We start from the raw sequence: 21,358 nt of genomic DNA, 5'->3' as shown, positions 1-21,358 counted from the left end.
GCCCCTCATGCTGGCCCCGCCCCCGTCCCACCGCGCTGCGCACGCGCGGTGCCCTTTGTGTCCCGGGCGGGCGGGCGGCGCGGGGCAGGCCGGGCCGGGCCGGGCCGCTGTGAGCGCCGCGCCGCCGCCGCCACCGCCGGGGCGCGGGGAGCCGGCTCCGCCATGGTGAAGAAGCGGAAAGGCCGCGTCCTCATCGACTCCGACACGGAGGACAGTGGGAGCGAGGAGAACCTTGATCAGGTGCGCGGCGCGGCCCGGGCGCGGGGCCTGGAGGGAGCCCGGCCCGCTCGGCGCTGCCACCCCCTCAGCCCCAGGGCCCGAACCCGCCCGCTCCGGCGGGGCCTGGGGTGCGGGTCGGAGGCTCCGCGCGGCTTTCGAGCAGTGGAGAGCCCTGCGGCGGGGGTGGCGCCCGTCAGTGCTCCCTTCTCGTGCTCCTGGGGGAGCACCGCGCGTGGGAAAGCGTGTGAAGTCGGGAGCCCGTAGGTGGGACGGGGTGAAGCGTTTGCAGGTGCGGTGGTGAGTGCCCGGAGCCCACAGGCCAACCGGGTCTTAGGCTGCGTCCAAAGCAGCGTGGCCAGCAGGGCGAGGGGGTGGGATTCTGCCCTTCTGTTCCTCTCTCGTGAGACCTCATCTGGAGTACTGTATCCAGTTCTGGAATCCTCTACATAAGAAGGATGTGAAGCTGTTGGAACGGGTCTAGAGGAGGGCTCCAAGGATGATCAGAGGGCTGGAGCACCTCGCATAGGAGGACAGGCTGAGAGAGTTGGGGTTGTTCGCCTGGAGAAGAGAAGGCTCTGAAGAGACCTTATAGCGACTTTCTAGTACCTGAAGGGGTTGCATGAAAGCTGTGGAGGCACTTTTCACAAAGGCTTGTAGTGATAGGACTAGGGGCATTTCCTATAAACTGGAGAGGGAAGGGTTTAGACTGGACATAAGGAAGAATTTCTCCACGATGAGAGTGGTGAGGCACTGGCACAGGTTGCCCAGGGAAGCTGTGGATGCCCCATCGCTGGAGGTGTTTAAGACCAGGTTGGATGGGGCCCTGGGCAGCCTGATCTAGTGGCAGGTGTCCTTGCCCATGGCAGAGAGGTTGGAATTGGGTTGTCTTTAAGGTCCCTTCCAAGCCAAACTATTCTATGATTCTGTGATTTATTTATCATCTTTTGAGGTCAGAGGCTGATATGGGTTTAACCATGTCGGGGCTGCAAGGGGAACGTCTCCCTCTTTGGAAGAGGCTGTTTTCGCAGGCTGACCTCTTGGTGTAGCATGTGTTGATGATGTGATTTAACTGGTAAATGAAGACGTTACAGGTGCAGCGTGTCACACCTCATGTGCGAAAAGTTCGGCTGGTTAAATGTGCTGAAGCCTGCATGTCTGAAATAATTTATGTGCTGGACCTTTGGGGTTTTTAGTATAGAGGCTGTTGCTATGTTGCAATAAAAAGCCTTCCGGAACACTTAAAAATAATTTTGGAGCTTCAGAAAAATCAAATTGGAGGCACACTTAGACAAATGTACGGGAGCAGAGCGTGCCCTTATGTTGTTGATCTTACATGCATCTAGAGCCTTTAGAGCTGCCAGCATCTCACCACTAGCACATTGGTTTGGTAGTTTCTTCCCAGTTTGAAAATAGCTGGAGTTGCACTAGGTCTGGCATAGATTAGGCAATCAGAGCATTAATGATAGGGATAACTGCATGATTCTGCATCTGTTTCATCTCTTGCTGGAAGCATGCGTCTGCAGCTGTACCTGCACTGCTGTAGGTGCTTCGTCCTTCACTGAGCTGTTTGTAGCCACTGTAACAGCAGGGATGTCTGAGGATGAAGATTAGGTAGCAGGAAAGCAGTATTTTTATGTTGTGATTTGGGAAGGAGGCTATACCCAGTGAGGCCCCTGTAGGTGGAGTGTTTGACAGCTTCTCGTAGCAGTCTAGGCTTGTTGAATCAAAGGAGTAGGAGCCTTTCTAATATGGTATCTTGGAAATCAGAACGAGGGTAAGAAGAAAGAAGAAAAATTGCTTGGAATAAAAGTAGTGGTAGGTGTGCCAAGATATCATCCAGGGAGGTCAACTGGGTTGAAGTACTACTTGGAGACAGTTGTGAGAGAGAAATTCTAGAAAAGATTGTAGAAAACATCAGGAACTTAATGGAGAGAAGTATTAATTGTACTAATGTGTTCTGGTGATGTTGCATGCCTTCTTCAGAGAAAGGTTTGTAAAATGCCATTACTGGTGGGAGGTTGCTTTGTTGATAATTAGCCTAGGCCATCAGTTTCTGCAGTGTTTATGTCCTGATTTGAAGTACTAAGTTGTTTTCTGTGGAGATAATCTTCCAGTTGTGAAACTAATGCAAACCAATCTGGTATTGACTTCCCAAGACTGCAGAAGTTGGTGTGAGTGTATTTCTATTCACAATAAGGTTCATCAGCCCCAGAGCAATGTTTTTAAGAATAAATTATGCGTCATGGACTACAAAGACAGTAATGCAGCTTCAGAAATGTTTGTTTTGTACTGCTGCTTCTATCATCTGAACAAGCTATGTACAGCAGATGACAAGGTTATTTAAGAGCCATTTAATTCTTTGTGCTGGTGTGTGTTGCCTTTGTGTGTGTTGTTCTTTTAGAGGAGAGCAGCTTTACTTAGTTTCCCAGACTTGAGCTTGATGCCCAGTCTGTGTCTGTCCTAAGCTTTAAGTGCATTCTGCGATGTGTAAGAACAATGAAAAGGAACGGAACAGGATGACTAAATATTACCAGGCATGACACTGTGGCGATGCCCCTTTTAAAGCATGTAGTTGGAAACATCTCTTGTTTAGAAGAAAGAGCTTCTCTCTAGTAGTATTTGGCTCTTTGGGTTAATGCTACACAGTGTAGTTAGGATGGTTTTGAATTATTACCCAGCCCAAATAAAACAGACCTGGGCATGATTCTGAAAGTAGTTTTTCTTATGTTATTTATACCAATGAAGCAGTGGTAGTAAAATTTGCTTGTTGTAGCTTGTTATCCTGAAAATCCTTTTGTAGCATCCAGTTGTATTAAAGTTGTGTGTGCATAGATAAATTTGTGAAATATGGGTAGACTCTGTTCCTTAGTCAGCAGGGGTAATCATGTTACTAGGATATGCTCAGATATCATAGAAAAGGTGCGTGTGCGCCGACCTGGATTGGTAAGACTAATTACGACACTTAAAAATAAATACGTGTTTTCTCACACCAGGAGCTCTTGTCACTGGCCAAACGGAAACGCAGTGACTCTGAAGAAAAGGAGCCACCTGTGAGCAAACCTACAGCGTCTTCAGACTCTGAGACGTCAGACAGTGACGATGAGGTAAGTTTGCCATGTGGAATTGCTACCTAAGCCGTGAAAGTGGATTTATCATACAGTAAATTTAGCCTGCTGACTTCATAAAGTGGGTCTGGCCATCAGTGGAACTGATGGAGACCCATTAAGCCCAGGGGATGTGTACTCAAAATACTTTTTTTCTTTTAATTAATATGCTTTGAATTGTAACTGTATCCGGAGTAGTCTGAATGTCTATAAAAGTCTTGCCTGTTTAATCCCATGCTCATGTGGTCTGAATGGTCTGGTGATCTGCCTGCTTAAAACTAGTGTTTTTCCTGTGTAATGCTTGAAGTGGGAGTGAGGCTGCTAATGCTGGACTCTGAATTAGAGGGGAGAGGTTTTCACTTTTACAAGAGAGCTTCCTTAGAGAAGAAAAGGGTAAGGGCAGTAGATACTATTTTACAGGTGGTAAAACTGTTCTATTTAACAACTTTGATTGTCAAAGAACTCTTCTGTGAAGTAGCTTGTAGGGTCATTTGAACATGCGACAGAGTGTGTTTTTGTTGGAATTTTTGAAGACAGTGAGGCAAGGAAGTTGAGCGTTACTTTGTTCTAGGGTTTTGTCAATTCCTTGTATAGTGGTGTTTATCTGCTAGATCTGTTCTTATTATTTATTCTTAATACTACATTCTAGAGTCGGTTGGAAGTCTTTGCTTTCTTCTGTGAATGAAAATTAGAATAGACTTATTAAAACAGAGAAACTGGCAAACAGGTTGTACAGGTATTTAAATAAAAACACTTTTCTTGAAGGCTTACAGGTGTCTTTTGCGAGCTTTTCCACATAGCATAAAGAGGTAATTTATTCCACCTATTCTTAAAAATTTAACAGCTATTTGGGGTGGGGTTTTTTTCTGAAGCTATGGGAAGGATTATTTGTTGTGACATCATGAAGACTAGTAAGGTAGGGTGGTGATTAACTATTAAGAGTTTGATATTGTAGCAGAGTTCTTCCAAGAGGTCTATAGAATGTGTCGTTTAATCTTTTCTGAGATATTTTTGGAATTTCTTCTATCAATCCTTTTCTTAAAAAAACAATAATAAAATACTCTTGTGTCTATCATATCAGGAGAGAGAAAATCGTGAATGGACTAGATATATTAGGTTTGTTATTGAGTAACCACTCAGTCTGTCAGTGTGTGTGTTCAAATCTGCTGGCACACTTCTTATTCTAAGCTGTGCGGAGACCAGCTTGTCTGGAAAAATAGACTTAAGTGTGGAGAGCACTTTGAAGATAAAGTCCTCAGTTCTGTGTTTATCTCTGAAAACTGACGGAATGAATATCATTCAAATTATTTTTTTAGCTTGTGTGACTACAAGTAAGGTTTACCCATCCATTATATGTAGTCTATGACAATGTGTCTCTTCATGAATGTGCACAGACCTTGCAGGTGCAGCAGTATCTCTGTTGCACCATGTGTATTTGATACTCTGATCTGTGCATCATTTCTAGTTGTTACTCTGTTCTTTCTGACCTCCATGCAGCAAGAGGAAAAGATTTAGAGAAGAGGTAATTAGGACACTTGCTTCTATTCCTGTGCCTGAAATACGCATTTTGAACTGCTGCTTGTTGCAGCAGGGTGAGACAGGCTGGGTTATGACAGTTCTGTTTCTGCCAGTCATTCAGTTGTGCACATCCTTTGGCTTGACTACGCTACTCTTGCTGAGAAGCAGTGGTTTAATTGATGTTCTTGTGGTTGGTTTGAAGTTTACTCAACCTTGGGGATCAGGAGAGGGGCTCTAAAATTTGAAATTGTGTTACTGGACTTCCTGCAGGATGAGGACCTGGAGGTAAAGCATGGAAATTGTTGCCTTGGGCAGCTATGCTTAATCATACCTGTTTGCTTCTAGGTATCCTTTGCGGTTCTTGGCAAGCGCTGTACGTTCCAGTATTGTCACTGTGTTGCATATAGAGGAAAGGAGCCTAAATCTCTGCTTCAGAGGCTAATTCTACGTTCTATGTGTTTTAAAGGGAAGAAAGCTTGTGGGGCATAGGGGAGAGAAAGCACATTTTGGAATTGTAGAATAACAGTATGTACAAATCATGCCATGCCTATACAATAGTGCCCAAGGGATTTCAGTAGATCTGTAGTGTTACATTTTGTGTGTCTCTGTGAGAATGGCTTCTATAATGTGTGGAGGACCTCTGTGGTCTGAATCAATTTATGTACCCAGGGGACTGAAGGTGAGTTGCAGGTGATGAAATAGGAGGGATGCTCTGAACCTTCTTCTGGTGGGTCTGTGAAACAGGCGGGACTGAATTGGCTATGAACCATTGTTCAGAGAAGTGCTAAATTGCAGTGGCTTTGCAATAAGAAGGACTACCTTCACAGAGAGATATACGAAGCCAGAGGTGGATGTGGAGGCAGACAAGTTCCTTTATCTGTAGAGCAGCATGTAGCCATGATTACTGAAGAGCTCACCATCCCAAGCTGTTGTGAACCTGCTGCATGTAGCCAGTTTGGTGGTAGCCAATTTACTGTTAGGGCTAATATGCTAGAAGTTTGTGTCCACAAGGTACCCTCATTACTTATTGAACACATGTGGATTGTGTTCCTCAGTTGCAGTAGGTTAATTCTGGGCTCTTGCTCTTCCTTTTATCCTGGCATTATTGCTTACAGTAAGAACTCTTTTTGTTACACGGTGAAGCCTGGATGACTTCTGCAACAACTTCACTAACATCAGCATAGATGAGACAGAAAGCCACAATGCTGTAGGAGCTCCTGTTTGTTTCTCTTGAAAGGTTTGTTGTTAGCAGTGCTGGTGTAAGTCTGTACACCCTTCTGCACTCATTCTTTTGGTGTGAGTGGTTTGGTTGTGCCTTTTGACAGCTCTAGGGTTATAGTAGAAGATACTTCCAGGACACGAAAAGCTATATAGTGAATGCTCAGTGCTAGTCTGGAGTTTAGTGAGGAATATCTGTTTATGCCTTTATTTGCATGTGTGCAGATTCAAGAAGAAACAGCATAGCGTAAGATCTTGCCAAGAGCTGTGGGACAGAGGAGAAGCAGCTGGTGGGGAAATCAGTCTCAACAGTCAGCCTAGGAGACTTTATGGCCCTGTTACGAGGAAATGACTTAAAAGTTTGGATCTACTTATTGCACTTCACATTAGACCACTCTGGTAAATGACAGATTAGTAGAAAACTGCACGTGCTCTTTCTGGTTTGGGGGTGTCTTTTGGGGATTTGTGAAGATTATGATGCTAAATGTCATCTTTTCCTGTGTGCTTTTATTTCATAATACTACTTGATTAGACCTTGAAGAACGAGTGAGTTCTCCAGCCCTGTGAGGCCTTTGCTATACATTTTTTTCAAGTTTAGGAAATTTGAAACAGGCTGTGGTTTAATCTTAGGCTGTGTGCTTTGTAACTTGGACTCCTCTTGGAGACAGTTTCTTTGAGCTGTTAGTGGATGCAATAACTTTTTGCAAGAGCTTTCTGTAAGGAGGAGAGGTGCTGTTACTTCCCTCACACCAAACAAAGTGCGAGTGCAAATCTGAGTAGTCCAGGCTAATTGTATCATAGTATAGTTAAGGTTGGAAGAGACCTTAAAGATAATCTAGTTCCAAAACCCCTGCCATGGGCAGGGACGTACTACTAAAGCAGGCTGCCCAAGGCCCCATCCAACCTGGCCTTGAACGCCTCCAGGGATGGGCATCCGCAACATCTCTGGGCAACCTCTGGGCAACCTCTGTCAGTGTCTCACCACTCTCGTGGTGAAGAAATCCTTCCTAATGTCCAGGCTAAATCTGCCCCTCTCCAGTTTATACCCGTTCCCCACAAGCCTTTACAAATAGCCCCCCTCCAACTTTCCTGTAGGCCTTTTTCAGGTACTGGAAGGTCGCTATGAGATCTCTGAGCCTTCTCTTCTCCAGGCTGAATGGACCCAACTCTCTCAGTCTGTCCACGTAGGAAAGGTGCTCCAGCCGTCCAATCATCTTTGTAGCCCTTCTCTGGACCTGTTCCAACACCTCCATATCCTTCTTACATTGAGGATTCCAGAAATGGACACAATACTCCAGATGAGGTGTCACAAGAGAGGAACAGAGGGGCAGAATCATTTCCCTCCACCTGCTGGCCACGCTTCTTTTGATGCAGCCCAGAATTATGGTATGGAGGTTAGTGTGTCAGAAGAAGTGATTTGAATCAGATGTGGACAAAATAGGTGTAAAATCTGGTCTGCAAGTAGCTTTTTTAAATTGCAAAAATAGCATGGGGATAAATTCTGGGACGGATCCAGAGGAGAACTACAAAGATGATTAAGAAAGCTTGAGCATCTCCTATACAAGGACAGGCTGAGAGTGTTTGGGTTGTTCAGCCTGAAGAAGAGAAGGACCCAAGGAGATCTTATAGCAACCTTCCAGTACCTGAAGGGGGCTGCAAGAAAGCTCGGAAGGGACTCTTTACAAAGGCCTGTACTGATAGGACTAGGGGCAATGGCTATAAACTGGAGAGGGGCAGATTTAGGCTAGACATAAGGAGGAATTTATTCACCATGAGGGTGGTGAGACACTGGCACAGGTTGCTCAGGGAAGCTGTGGATGCCCCATCCTTGGAAATGTTGAAGGCTAGGTTGGATGGGACCTTGGGCAGCCTGATCTAGTGCAGTGTGTCCCTGTCCGTGGCAGGAGGGTTGCAACTGGGTGATCCTTAAGGTCCCTTCCAACCCCAACTATTCTATGATTCTGTTATTCTGTCTTGATTTGTGTGGTGTGAGAATCTGCGTGAGCTCTGAAGCAGAGGAGGTTTCTCCAGAACTAGGCCCATGGAGGTACTGGAATTAAATACATTCATTTAATTTTTTTTTGTACTGAATGAACTTTTCCTTTGTACCCAGGGAGCAACAATTCAGTCACAAGGGACTATGTAATATCTAGAGAAGTCATTAAGCCTTTATTAGTCCTCATGATGCTAGCTGGCTGGTGATTCTGGAGCCATGCAAGGTATTGCCATCTCCAGCTCTTTGGAACAGGCTTCCTAAATAAAACATTGTGGGTTTTCACAGCCAGTAGCATTCTCAAGTTTGTTTTGGTTATGTAGAGTGCTTCTTCATTGGTATTTGGTATCTACCATCTCAATGTTGTCTCTGAGCAATTCTTGCTGTTTTTCAATACGCAGACCCTGTTTTGAGAAACTCCTGAGGACAGTAAATGCTGCCTTGTCTTCATACTTGTGCTGCCTGCTGTCGTCTTCAGGCTGAACCTGCAGTTTTATGACTTGCCTGGAGGCCTGCCTTTTCTTTCCTGTGTATGAGTGGAGAATAGGTGAAAGCTTTGTGAGCTGGGCTAACCTAGTATACCTTGGCGCTCTTAAGCTGTCGTGTTATCTGGCCTAGGAAAGGAACACATTGGTAAGGGACCTGTTTTGCTTTGACATTCTGGCTTTTAATTTGCCTTTTGGATATAAGCACCATATCCAGGAGGGAAGGATATGGCAAGGACAGGCTGGAAACCTTGGTAGTGCATCTCTGTCCGGTTTAATGTGAGTAGGACAAAAAAGAAGCAGGTGGAATATCTGTTTGCAAAATAAAATCTCAGTGGATAATGCATTTTGCTACTATTTAAATATAAGAAAATAGTGATGGTCTGAGCAGTGGGCTTAAAACAATTCTTCTGCATTCTGTGCTCTTGGAGCTCACTTCTTTTTTTTTTTTTTCCTTATTTTTATTTTTTTACTCTTCTTGATCTCATTTCATCTCCCTAGTGGAAATATGTTCCAGCATTGCTGAGCTATAAATGGTTTTCTTCAATCATATATGTAGTTACTTTTGTAGAAGCTGACTTCTAAATTTGCCTGATTTCTAATGTGTTTGGGGTTTGTTTTTTTTTTTGTTATTGGCAGTCCATCCTGGGACTGTGGCTTAACTAGACTTGATAGAATCATAGAATCGTTTAGGTTGTAAAGGACCTTTACGATTGAGTGCAACCATTTCTTGGAGGAAATATGTTAGCTGTTAGCATCGTTAATGTTGGAAGCAAGAGGAAAAGCTGAAATGCTCTTCTGGCTAATTGCTGTGAATGAACTATAAGGCTCTATTGTTTGATAATGCTAAACAGTAAGCAGAAAGCCTTGTTGCAACACACTTCTGCATGGGTTTATTAACTTGCTGCGTCTGGAACCATGGAGGGTTCCAAATGGAGGCTGAGGAGGCAGCAGTGAATAGAGGCACTGTTTAGAGGAGGCATTGAAGTTATGGAGAATGTGTGCAAAGTGTCGACTGGCTCTGCCTGACTGGAACATGAAAGAGGGAACCTGGAGAAGCTGCAATAGAGGAGAAATCTTAGGAAATATGGCTGTTTGAGATGCATGGAGTTAAAGGAAACAGAGCAAACATGAGTCTGAGTAGAACAGTGTGTGCATTTGCACTTGATGTTGCATGCAAACATTTTGTTGCTGTTCTGATCTCCACTGGTGTGCTAGAGTGTGAGGAGGGAGCTCAAGACTCTGTTTGGACTGCAGCTTACCAGGCAGCTCACGGCTTTCCAGTATTGTGGCCCCACCACTCCAGACCTGCTAATCTCTGTTATGTCTTCCTCTGCTGTAAGAAGAGCTTGGTGCTGGCTAGTCTCTCTCTGAACAATGTAGAGTGGTAATTCAGTGTCCAGGTGACATCTGGTGGTTCCTGAGCCTGCAAAGCAATCTTTGAGCCTAAAAGGGCCTCACACAACTGATTTGTTTTTCCTTAAGGCTTGCTTGGACCCTTGTCTTGTCCTGTAGTGGTACTAAGAATGTTTGGGCATTCAGTAAGCCCTGAAGCATCTAAGTTGGATTATGAAGAATTTGGCTTTGTGACAGCACTGAAACTGGAAGGCGGCAACCAGTTTTTGTGATTTAAAAGGTGTAGAGTTCACCTGCATAAAAAAGATGAGACAAAGTGGAACCTCCAGGATGAAATAGAAACCAAAGCAAAATTTCCTACATTGAGGCAGATTTTTTTAGTTACTCTTTTGTTCAAGAGGTTGTTGCACAGCTTTCTATTCAGTCCCATCTTTCTGGGCTTGGGTTCTCTCCACAATTCTGCTTATGAGTCAGTCTTAGAACAGTGATCTGTAATGCATGTGTCTACAGCTATTAAGCATTTCCTTAACGACAAAAGCCCTGCTGTTTTTATCTGATATTACCTTCTTTCATCTCAACGTGACTTCTCAAGGTCTTGGTATAACTGCAATGTGTACCGTGGCGCACTCTGTGCTTCTTCCTTGCTATACAGCATCCTAACACAATGTATAATTCAGTGTTAGAACACTGAAAAGCAGTGACAGAGCTCTTGGAAGGAGGCATCTCTGCATTCCTGGTGCAGAGGGCCATGCTCATCCCTGCTACACGCTCAGTTTCACTTTCTCATTGTTGGGTTTTCACTGGTGTGCTGGCAGTAGGTGAGCTCTTCAAATCTTATCACAGAAAAGTGCATTTTCACTACCTAAGAGATGATTCCTTAGCATTGAGGTTTGAGCACATTCAGGCAGAGTACAAGCTTATTCTTAACCAATTTGTGTGGGCATAGTTAACGAGGAGTATTATTAGGCAGTATATTGTAACACTGAACAAGTAGTACTTCAGTGTGGAAGCCAAGAAAGACTTGAAGGCAAGGTCAGGCTCCATGCAGGTTCTCACCTAGCTTGTGGGACGTAACAGACTGGGGTAACTGCATAGGGTGTACATTGCAGTCAGAGGCTCATCACTGGGTAGCTGTACTTTTACTTCAGAAAATAAAACTTCTGCCTGGCCTTTGACAGGTACTTTTGAATACACAGCTGCTTAGAGAAGCTGGTGTAGCAGTTGATGATACAAAAGTTACAAGGGTGGATGTGAGAGTAATCAAAACCTAGGAAAGTCTAAACACATAAATTGATCAGGTAGTAGCTTCTAACTACTCAGTTGAGAGTATTTGAACACCAGGGCTCTCTGAAGATGATGCCTAATTAGGCAGAAGTAGTCATCAGTTTTGATGGGATGATTACTGCCTGCAGAGATGGACTTGATTCATACCCTGGGAAAGGGGTGTATGGGTGAGAAGCCTGAAGTTTGTGTGTGCCTGAGGTCAAATTGAAAGATGTTTTTTTTCCAGTTAAGAGTAATTTTGAGCACAAGATCTCCATTATACAAGAATATTTGCTCATTTGAATTTAGGACTATGTTTTTTAGTAGACTGCATGCTTGAGCAGATAGTGATGTGCGTGGAAAATGAGTAATATACAGGTATAAAGAGGATGACAGCCTAACTATATATATTTAGAAATTGTCCTATCCCTGAAGATCTTGTGCCTGAAGAATTTCTAGGAGAGGTAGTGAAGTGCAAAGTATTGGAAAGCCTTAAAATAATAGACAGTCCTTACTGGTTCTGTTCCTTTCTGGTTTGGAACAATGCAAACATTCTGATAGGAAATCACACTGTAAGGAAGATACTAGTTCTTCTCCTGGGACTTGGATTTAGAGTTGCTACCTGTGCATGAGTGGTGGTGTAAGTCCTGTGCTTGAAAACTGCAGTCCAAATTAATTGATGGTAGTAATAGTAAGACAAAAATTAAAATAAAACCTTGAAATTTGATTTTTTTTCTTTTCCTGAGTTATGTGATTCTGATGTGATTCCAGCTTGTGTATGTAGATGCAGGCAGTGGTGCTACTGTCTGTGAGTGAGTGTGCTATTGGTTTGTTGCATAAAAATACAGACTCTGTACTGTGGTAAAACTGTGATTTTTTTGAAAGACTGTCATGTATAATTGTTGTGCATTCATGAAATTTAAAATCTGCTCCTGAATGAGGCAGTTTTGGAAACACATCTATTGCTTCTGTTTAGCAGTAGTAAACTGAAGCTAATCTTTACAAATGCACTTGGACATGTTTAAAATTATTTTCCTAGGGAAATGTTTTCAGTACCTCTTTTGTCCTGGTGGATGTTGCAGGCTCTGAAGTCTTCATTGTTTTCAAAAGGGGTGTCCTATGATCTGTGGGCTTGCATTGATAACTGAACAAATTAAGGACACAACAGCCCACCCCAATCCAAAAAAACTTTGTGAAATGCTTTTGATTGATAAGTTCCCTACTGACTTCCTTTTTTTTTTTTTTTTTTTTTTTTGTATGATTGAGTTGTTGTTGTCAGATGTTGGACTGTTTCTCAGTTGGTTTTGCTTCAGTGTTTTGGGTGAGGGAGAAGAGAGTGATGTTTGGGTCTCATGCTCTCTTTCTTTGTTCTTTCCTTCCAGTGGACTGTTGGAGGTTCTAAAAACAAAAAAAAGGGAAAAGCGGGTAAGGCAGAGAAGAAAGGAGCCATGAAGAAACAGACAAACAAAGCTGCCTCTTCGGGCAGCTCAGATAAAGACAGCTCGGCTGAGAGCTCGGCACCTGAAGAGGGTAAGATAACACGTGTGCATCTACTTAAATTCCAAATGAAATTACCCCTATGTGCACACTGGAGAGCGATGCTAGGTAGTGATGTTGAAGATTGCCTTCAAAGAGGGTTTTTTGTGTTACTGGTAGCCTGGATGACTCTTAAACCTGCCGTGGCTTGAAATGCATATAATTCAGTATAGCATTGCTGTAAGCACTCCATTACAACCATAACACTAAATACTGTTTTGACTGAAGAATGTATGACCTATCTCATTACTTGACTTTCTCTTGTAAAAATCTTTTCTTCTTTCATGTCTCACCTGTAGCGTGGGTAGCATTTTCTTTTATTTCTATTGACGTATTTTCCCTTCCCGAACACCTTGTGATGACAAAGGGAGAGGAGTACAGTATTGTGTGATGACGATAGGAGCTTATCTTGTATGTATTTGCTCTGAATTAGGATTCTTGCACTTTTATACTGTCATGGAAGAAGAAAAATCATTACTGTAGCTTTGTCAGATTTTTCTTACATGAATATTGATTCTGCTCCAGTGCTGGGCAAACTTCCTTTCTTTTTTCCTGTTTTCATCGTGCCCATGAAGGTTTGCAGGTGTTCAGTTGTGATTTCAGTTCATACTTAAGTACCCCAAATTGAAGGAAGAATATGAAGTAGCCTACAGTTTTGAGCATATTAATCCCAGCAGAGACAGACCAAACTATATATTTCAGTGCTTACAAATCAAGTTTTTTTTTGCAGTATAAGGTTGCAAAGGTGGAAGTTTCCAGAAATATTGAGACCAGAATGACGGTGAAAGAAAGATTCCTAATGTTTCCTTTTTTTATTTGGTCTAATGTACTCAGTTAGGTGAGATAATCAAAGCGCTTGAACTTGGATCAAGTTTAAAAGTAGTGTTAACCACTATTATTGGGCAGTCAGCTGTTCCCTATGCCCGTGTGCAACTGAGAGGGCTTGTTACAGTAATGGATTTAGCATTACAGCCTTGCCAGTCCCAAGGGTAGCGTGTTTCAACTTGATAAATTATAGGATAAAGTTGACTGCAGTCATCAAATGACCAATTTTGATTCTTCAGGTTGCTGTAATGAGGAGTATTGGTGGTGGTTAATAGCAGCATTTGAGATGTGTGTACACACTTAGAAAATGATGGATCTATAAGCAACTTCTTAGGAACATAAGCATACAGGCATAGAAATCTACCCTTCAGACCCTAAGACACTAACTGGTTAAAGAGGCCTCCTAAAATTTGCTTGTTCTACTAAGAATTTTCACTTATAGCCCCGTTTGTGTTCACATGTAGTACCACTAATCTTACTGGTTTTTTAGCATGCATATCGTACAGTAATAAAGTATTTTCTCTTGGGATTAGTTTTCACTATGTGTATGCTTTTAGTATAGTGGAAGAGGAGTGTAAAATTTGTTCTTGATATCCTTTGCTAACGTGGTACAATGAAGTGGTTGGGAAAACAGCTGAATCTCGCTGCCTTGTGTTTTTTTGTTCTAGGAGAAGTTTCTGACTCTGAAAGCAACAGCTCTTCATCTAGCTCAGATTCAGATTCTTCATCTGAAGATGAGGAATTCCATGATGGCTATGGAGAAGATCTCATGGGAGATGAAGAAGACCGAGCTCGACTGGAACAAATGACAGAAAAGGAGAGAGAACAGGAGCTTTTTAATCGGATAGAGAAGAGAGAAGTGCTAAAGAGAAGGTGATTTTCATATCTGTTGATATTTGGTAGCAATTTCATACAGGCTGCATGGAGAATATGCTGACTGTGCTCTCATATTTGGGGTCCAAACATTCAGCACTATAAAGTGAAATAAGCTTCATTGTAGGTTTTACATTTAAATAGTCCTTGTTTTTGAGATAATTGAGAACCACGCAGGAGGAATTCTACGTGCTCGTGTAAAAGTCACTTTATGAAAGCTTTTCAGGTGTTGAATATGCGTGGTTCTGTCAGTGACCATTGTAGCCATATACTGCTTCACATGCTAAATGCTAGACAGTCAGAAGGACACTTTCTCTTCTGTCTCTTCTGTATCAGCTGTGACACACTGGTAGTTTGGAAAAAGGCAAACAAAACAAGGTGTAAGGTTCATATGAGCTTCTGGCATTTTTCAGAAGACTGGTGAAACACAAAGCAGTGTTAGGGTTGCCTCTATATGGATGTGAAGCTGGTTGGGGCCGTAATAGAAGAGAGATGAAATAATGAGGAGTGGTTTTGGATATGTAATTTTCAAGGATGGTTTGTGGATTTCTACTTTAAGCATTGTGGGTTGGCTTGTTACTATAATGCAGTCCTGTCAGACAGCTATTTCAGACAGGTATTTTTCTTCCCGTGTGTCTAACAGAAAAGATTTAGCACACATAGGGTAAGTTTTCTTCCTTCTCAGTGACTTCTCTCTTGCTGAGAAATTTCTCTAGAGGACTGACATCTGTTGCGTAAATCATGTCAATACAAGCTACTGCCAGACTGTCTGCTTGTCCAAGCCTTAGTTGGAGCTCTGCCTGTCTGTGTCTTTAATACTATTTTCAATGCCTTCTCTACTCTGCTTTCTCAAAGGGATCAGAATGTGTGCAAGATTGGATATAGATCAGGTAGAACGACAGCATACTTTTTAAATTTAATTTGCTGTTCCACAGTAACCAAATATCTTTCATTTAGAACGAATGTTACAGAATACTTGATACAAACAAGCTAAACAATCTAAGCTTGAGTTACTGAAGTAATTGTAAACAAGTTTGTTCTATTCTGTGTAAAAAAAGTTGACAGGTAGAACTAAGGGAAGCAGGAGTTATTTAACTTTGTGGTAAGCTGAATCCTTCAAAATAATGTCTAGCTCTTTGTATGTACATGGTACTGCGAGTTCATTGGGATTACAACAGGCATTGCATGTGTTACAATTCCAGTGCCCTGTGTGTTATGCTTCATGTTAAAAGCATAAAGCGCAGTGAGCTCACCTGGCACTTGCCTACATCCCGGTATAAGGGACTGAGGAAGAATGGACTGTGTAATATGCATGTGGATAACGCTTTTTATTTTGGTTATTGGAAATTAAGTACTTTTTTTTGTTTGTGTTTGTCTGTATGCACACTTGACTAAAGCAGTGACCAGTCCATGGTGCAGTGGAATCTCAGTCACAGGACAGTTCCAGTGAAATCACTACTCTTCTGAATACAGTGACTGAAAACAGGATTTCAGGGTGACATATTTCATGAAGGTTGAAATGGAGATGCCTAAATTAGGCTGCAGAAACTGCCTGAGTCTGATTGGAATGTAGTTGCTAAAGGACGACTCTCTGACTTCTTTGCAGCAGTTCTTACACAGACTGACACCAGTACAAAGGTGGAGTTTAAGCATGAAAAAGTTAGCATGATAGGAACTTTAGACAACCAAGTCTTTAGCTGTTGAGATTCAAACGATGTGAAATAACAAATTGTTTTTAGAGTTGGAGGCAGCATGCAATGCTCACTACCCTGGCAAAGATGGCGTAAGGACAGATTTTTGGGCAGTGGCTATTACTGTGTGGTCTCCTGTACCCTATAGGTCGACTGTAAGCCTGCACTTCTTTATGCTCAGCTTTTCAGGGGTCACTTGAGAAGTCAGGACAGCATTAGGGGTTAGAGGGCTACCCATCTAGGGCAAGCAGTGGAAGCTTCCTAGAGGCTACTAACAGCTTAAGCTGTCATAGCATCTAAACAGTACTTCGATCACTAGGAGAGAGAGCATTCTTTCATCTGTTCTTTTTGTTTCAATATCTGATACTAGATTTGAAATCAAGAAGAAACTAAAAACGGCAAAGAAGAAAGAAAAGAAAGAGAAAAAGAAAAAGCAAGAAGAAGAGCAGGAGAAGAAAAAACTCACACAGATCCAGGAATCCCAGGTAGGAAATTAAACTCTCCTTAGTAAAAAACCCTTTTCCCTTGGCAATAGGAGATAGGGGTAGAGAGAGGCAGCATCCTAATGTTTTCCCTTAGTGTCAGTGTGGTAAGCAGGTCAGAATTTAGTTCATTTATATGCTCAAGCTATCTTTAGCATTTCCAGTTCATGTAAAGAAATTGACATCTTTGGCCTGCTGAGGGATGCACTTGTAACTCCTTTTAATGAAAAATGCAAAGTTGTAGCTATACCTACAGCTGCTGTAATAGTCCTCCCATATGAGAACAGGGAAGCAACCTTTTGCACTTCCTTTAGCCAAACTTCTGTCATTCAGTCTGAAACATTGGATATGAAGTCTTTCTTGCAAGTGTGAGTTTGAGAGAGCAGGCCAGAAACTGCTCAGCTGTTGACTTAATTATTTTGCATGCATATACTCTGGAAAGAATGCTTTGTTCCTGCTGGTAAGGATGTCAAGGAAAAGCTTGAATTCTAGTAGCAGAAGGAGTTCTGTATTTTTTTCGCCTTCAGCAGAAAGAGGATAAGGCCACTTTTGGGGACAAGGCCTCTGTAATGGAACTGTAGTTTCAAGTGGCTGAACTGATGGTAATTTTAAATGGTTAAGATCTGCCCTTAACTATTTATAGAGCCTGTGCAGATAGGCTCCCATCATGGGATGGGTTTCATCTTGTTTAAGTCTACCCATCTAAGAACTAGTTGATTGTTTGCACTTGTCGCCACTGTCTTTGTGCAGGGGAAGAGGGCGTCTCCAGCTGGAATTCACTCAATGTTGTTTTCTAGTGAAATCAGTGTTTGACACTTAAATTAGGTGGAATTAGTTTTACATTAGGCATATGTTAAGTGGAGTGAATTGCATCTCCCTACACCTCACAAGTTCATATATGTACATGTGTATGTACTTACACATTCCATATATGTTACACATAATGCATAGATGCATGTACGTATATGCATACAAAAGGATCTTATGTAGAGTTCCTTTACAGTGCCTTCCAGAAGTGGCTTTGACTTACTTCAAATGACTCTTTAATGCTTATTACAGAAGGTGCTACCTGGTATTCCAGTTAGACCTGTTAAAAATGGAAGATATGAGAAGACTTACAAGACTTAAAATTTGTTTCCATATTATAAACTTTATACGTGACTTTATTTCTGCTTTAAGTATTTTTTCAACATAACTTTTCTCTTTACTGCCAAATGAGAACAAGTGCCTTGATTTGACCTTGCAGAAGGAGAAGGAAATGAGAAAAATATTCGTCCAATTTTTCTTCAGTATTTGTTAGTTGCGGAATTACTTCCATTTTATTTCTCCAATCCTTTTTTAACTTTAAGGGGGAATTTTGAAACTAAGATTTGGTGGCAGAAATGATGAAGTTTAAATGTGTTTGTTATTTTTGATACAAAGCAGGGAAAAGAAATGTGCTTCAGATTGATTTCCCTCTCCCTAGCCCTTGTAGAAATGAACTTGAAAAATCTGTTTTCAAAATTTAGTTTCTTGGTAGTTTCTACTCAAAATGTTTTCAAAATGTGCAAACAATCTTTGTTTTAATGCATTTCAATTTATGGATTGCACTTGGTGTTGAGGGACTTTGTACGCATGATTTTTAGGTCACGTCACATAACAAAGAGCGGCGATCAAAGCGGGATGAGAAGCTAGACAAGAAGTCTCAGGCCATGGAGGAGCTAAAAGCAGAAAGAGAGAAAAGGAAGAACAGAACAGGTATGAAAGCGTGTGGCTATGAAACAGCCAACAGAACAGGTATGAAAGCATAATGCTACATTTTTTTGAGCATTATTACAGCTTTCTGAAAGTGCTGCTTCCTGTTTCTAATTAACGCAACAGTCCTACACCTTGGAGTGAATGAATTTTTTGTCTGTGTTTTCCTTGGTCTTTTGCCCAACATGACCACCGAGGGTGTTGTTTGGCACTATTGATGCTGTATTCCTCCCCAGTGCTTCTCCCCAGAATGATCTGAAAACAAACCAATCTTTCATCAAAGTCCATTGAGTGCACTTAGTAATGCTTATTTTATTTGAATTGGTCGTTCAGATTTCGTTATTTAATCTCTGAACCATCCAAACCCTATTGATTGTACTTGTGCTACCTTGTTTACATTTGCTTGTTTCTTCATGGCATGTCATCTTGTCTGTCTTGCCGCAGACTTTTGATGCAACCCTTTTTGTTACTCTGCTGGCTTTTATTGTGGTCTTTGACAAACATGAAGTTGGTTTTTTTAACTTGCAAAATAGCAATGATTTGTCTGGTGGTGTTAGTTTTACCTTGTAGATCCATTTGCTATGCCCAGCTTGTATTGTGATGTGCAGTCAAGTTGGGACACTCAAGATAAGTACAACTGAGATTTAAGATGCTCTTGAATACTTTGATTTCTCTCTTTGGATATATATAATGGAGTGCTTAGTTTACTAGTGGATTTGAACGTGTGGCACTTGTATCCAGCATAAAATAAAAAAAATAAATAAACCAACAATAAGGTTTCAGCTCTAAAAGTAAGCTTTCATGAAATATTTACAGCTTGCTTTCCCTTGTTCTGACCTCCTTCCCACAGCCGAATTGCTTGCAAAAAAGCAGCCATTAAAAACTAGTGAAGTATACTCTGATGATGAAGAAGAGGAAGAGGACGATAAGTCTAGTGAGAAAAGTGATCGCTCATCCAGATCCTCATCCTCTGATGAAGAGGAAGAGTAAGTAGTAAACACTGGACTATGATTACTTCTAGGCATGTGTTCAAACACTCAGAGATCCACTTTATGTAGACGCATGCTGTTTTAGAGGGTGGTTTGGGGGCAGTTCCTTGTCTCTGAAGTGGTTTTGCCTCTGGGCACGCTTGCGTTGCTCAGATTTGAGTCCTTGGTTTCTATATCATGGTGCATGGGACTGATTTATCCTGGACAGATTTGCAGCTTCAGTTCCCTGCTGTTACCTTGGCCCCATTTACGCTGTTTACAAATTTGTTTAGTCCTATACTGTAGCAGTCGCAGAACCGTGGCGTGTTAGCAGGGCAGAGATGGATGCTGGTTTGTCTTAAAGCACTGGCGTATAAACTGTCTTGGTGTGTGAGTCTTTCTGCTTTGTGGGTAGCTGGGGCAGTGGGTCACATGTTTGGGACTTTGCATTAAGCCTTTCTCATGAGCACTAAATTCAGATATTTACAGTCAACTGGTGCATGAAGAATCATTCCTTTTACTAATAATTTAAAAATGGCAGCCATGCTGTGCCTTTCTTGGAACTTCTTTTTGATGATTATATCTCTAGTTTTCTTCCTTATTCCTTCTCACTTTTCCTGAATCAGGAAAGAAGAAATTCCTCCTAAATCCCAGCCAGTGTCCTTGCCTGAAGAACTGAACCGAGTACGGTTATCACGACACAAACTGGAACGCTGGTGTCATATGCCCTTCTTTGCCAAGACAGTCACTGGCTGCTTTGTCCGTATTGGCATTGGAAATCACAACAGCAAACCTGTTTATCGGGTGAGTTTAGTTACAAGGGATTTGGTTCTTTTTATAGTGCTGTAACGAAATATTCACAGCTTAGCAGTTCTTGAGTACCTGTGATAATTCAAGTGATTAATACAGAAAGATTGCTTATAAACAGAAAACACAAAATAAATCTATGGGACCACCTAGGTGAAGAGGGAGAAAGAGGGAGCACTAACAAAGCCTGTTCTTCCAGCTTTGGTTCATGCTGTCTTGTCTCATTGTTTGTATTGCAAACGGAAGTTCAGGATTCTGCTTTGACCAAGTAAGGATGAGTAATGTTCCCTCCTTATTTCTGGGAAAGTTCTCAATTTATTTTGTGGGTTTGGGTTTTGTTGTTTGGTTGTTGTTTTTTTTATAATGTGTTCTAGTACATCAGTGTGCCTCAGAAGAGACAATGATTTTTTGTTTCATTGTTGTAACTGCACAATCATAGGCTGCAGTAATATTCTCTAAAATGGCATTTAAAAGCTCCTTAGAGGGGCTGCGCTTGTGAGCAGCATTGGGATGTTCCATTTGGGATGTACATTAACTCAAACCAGCGTTAACTGAATAGGAAATAGGAGAAGCAGGATCACGTACCACTTGGTCAAGAAGGCAGACTAATAAGATAAGAAAACCTACATCAGGCTTTCAGATGATATAATTTGTCAACTCAAAGGTGATGCGTGAATCAACTGATTCAGTATGTGATAACGTATACTGAAGGGTCTTACTTTCCTTGGTCTAAGTACAATTGTTAGATTAAGGTTTTTGATCTCTAGTGAAAAGGTTTGACTATGCCAGATGCATTCCAGGAACACAAAAAAGACCCCTCTTGCATCCTTCCTTTTGTGTATTTTACTCCGATGTAGGTTGCTGAAATAACTGGTGTGGTAGAGACTGCAAAAGTTTATCAGCTTGGTGGTACCCGGACAAACAAAGGACTACAGTTGCGGTAGGATACCAAAGCGATCCTTATCAGCTTGTGAATCAATGTCATTTTCATAGCAAATAATGTTCTGTGTGTAGTTTGGAGATAAAAGCTAAAAAGCAGACTAGGCCTTGCTGTGCTGCTCATGGCTAGAATGTTTGGGTTGGATTTGTTTGGGCTTTTTTCCACTTTGGCATAATGGAAATCATTAAAAAAACCCTCATACAGAACATTGATTGTGTTGACATTTGAGCACTTTGTTTGTGTTAACAACCTGTGATTTTTCTGTATATGCCTCTTGAGCTTTGCAATATTCTTTATCTTTTTCCCACTATAGTTAAATGATACTTATTTCTTACATGTGACTATA

At 41.8% G+C, this 21,358-nt stretch overlaps 1 protein-coding gene across 1 annotated transcript in view; it reads left to right on the top strand.

Annotated features, from left to right (window-relative positions):
• Positions 1–48: 48 nt before the first annotated feature.
• RTF1 (RTF1 homolog, Paf1/RNA polymerase II complex component) overlaps positions 49–21,358 on the top strand; it is a 33,281-nt gene continuing 11,971 nt past the window's right edge. The window contains exons 1-9 of the mRNA XM_054068275.1: positions 49–240; positions 3,213–3,323; positions 12,539–12,686; positions 14,186–14,390; positions 16,452–16,566; positions 18,189–18,300; positions 19,148–19,283; positions 19,892–20,069; positions 20,930–21,012. Coding sequence (XP_053924250.1) covers positions 163–240; positions 3,213–3,323; positions 12,539–12,686; positions 14,186–14,390; positions 16,452–16,566; positions 18,189–18,300; positions 19,148–19,283; positions 19,892–20,069; positions 20,930–21,012 — 1,166 coding nt within the window. The 5' untranslated portion in view covers positions 49–162. The remainder of the gene's footprint in view (positions 241–3,212; positions 3,324–12,538; positions 12,687–14,185; positions 14,391–16,451; positions 16,567–18,188; positions 18,301–19,147; positions 19,284–19,891; positions 20,070–20,929; positions 21,013–21,358) is intronic.

Source organism: Cuculus canorus, chromosome 5, assembly GCF_017976375.1.
Source record: "Cuculus canorus isolate bCucCan1 chromosome 5, bCucCan1.pri, whole genome shotgun sequence".
Taxonomy (NCBI): domain Eukaryota; kingdom Metazoa; phylum Chordata; class Aves; order Cuculiformes; family Cuculidae; genus Cuculus; species Cuculus canorus.
Note: the sequence above shows the minus strand (reverse complement) of the source record. Positions and strands in the feature narration are given on the sequence as shown.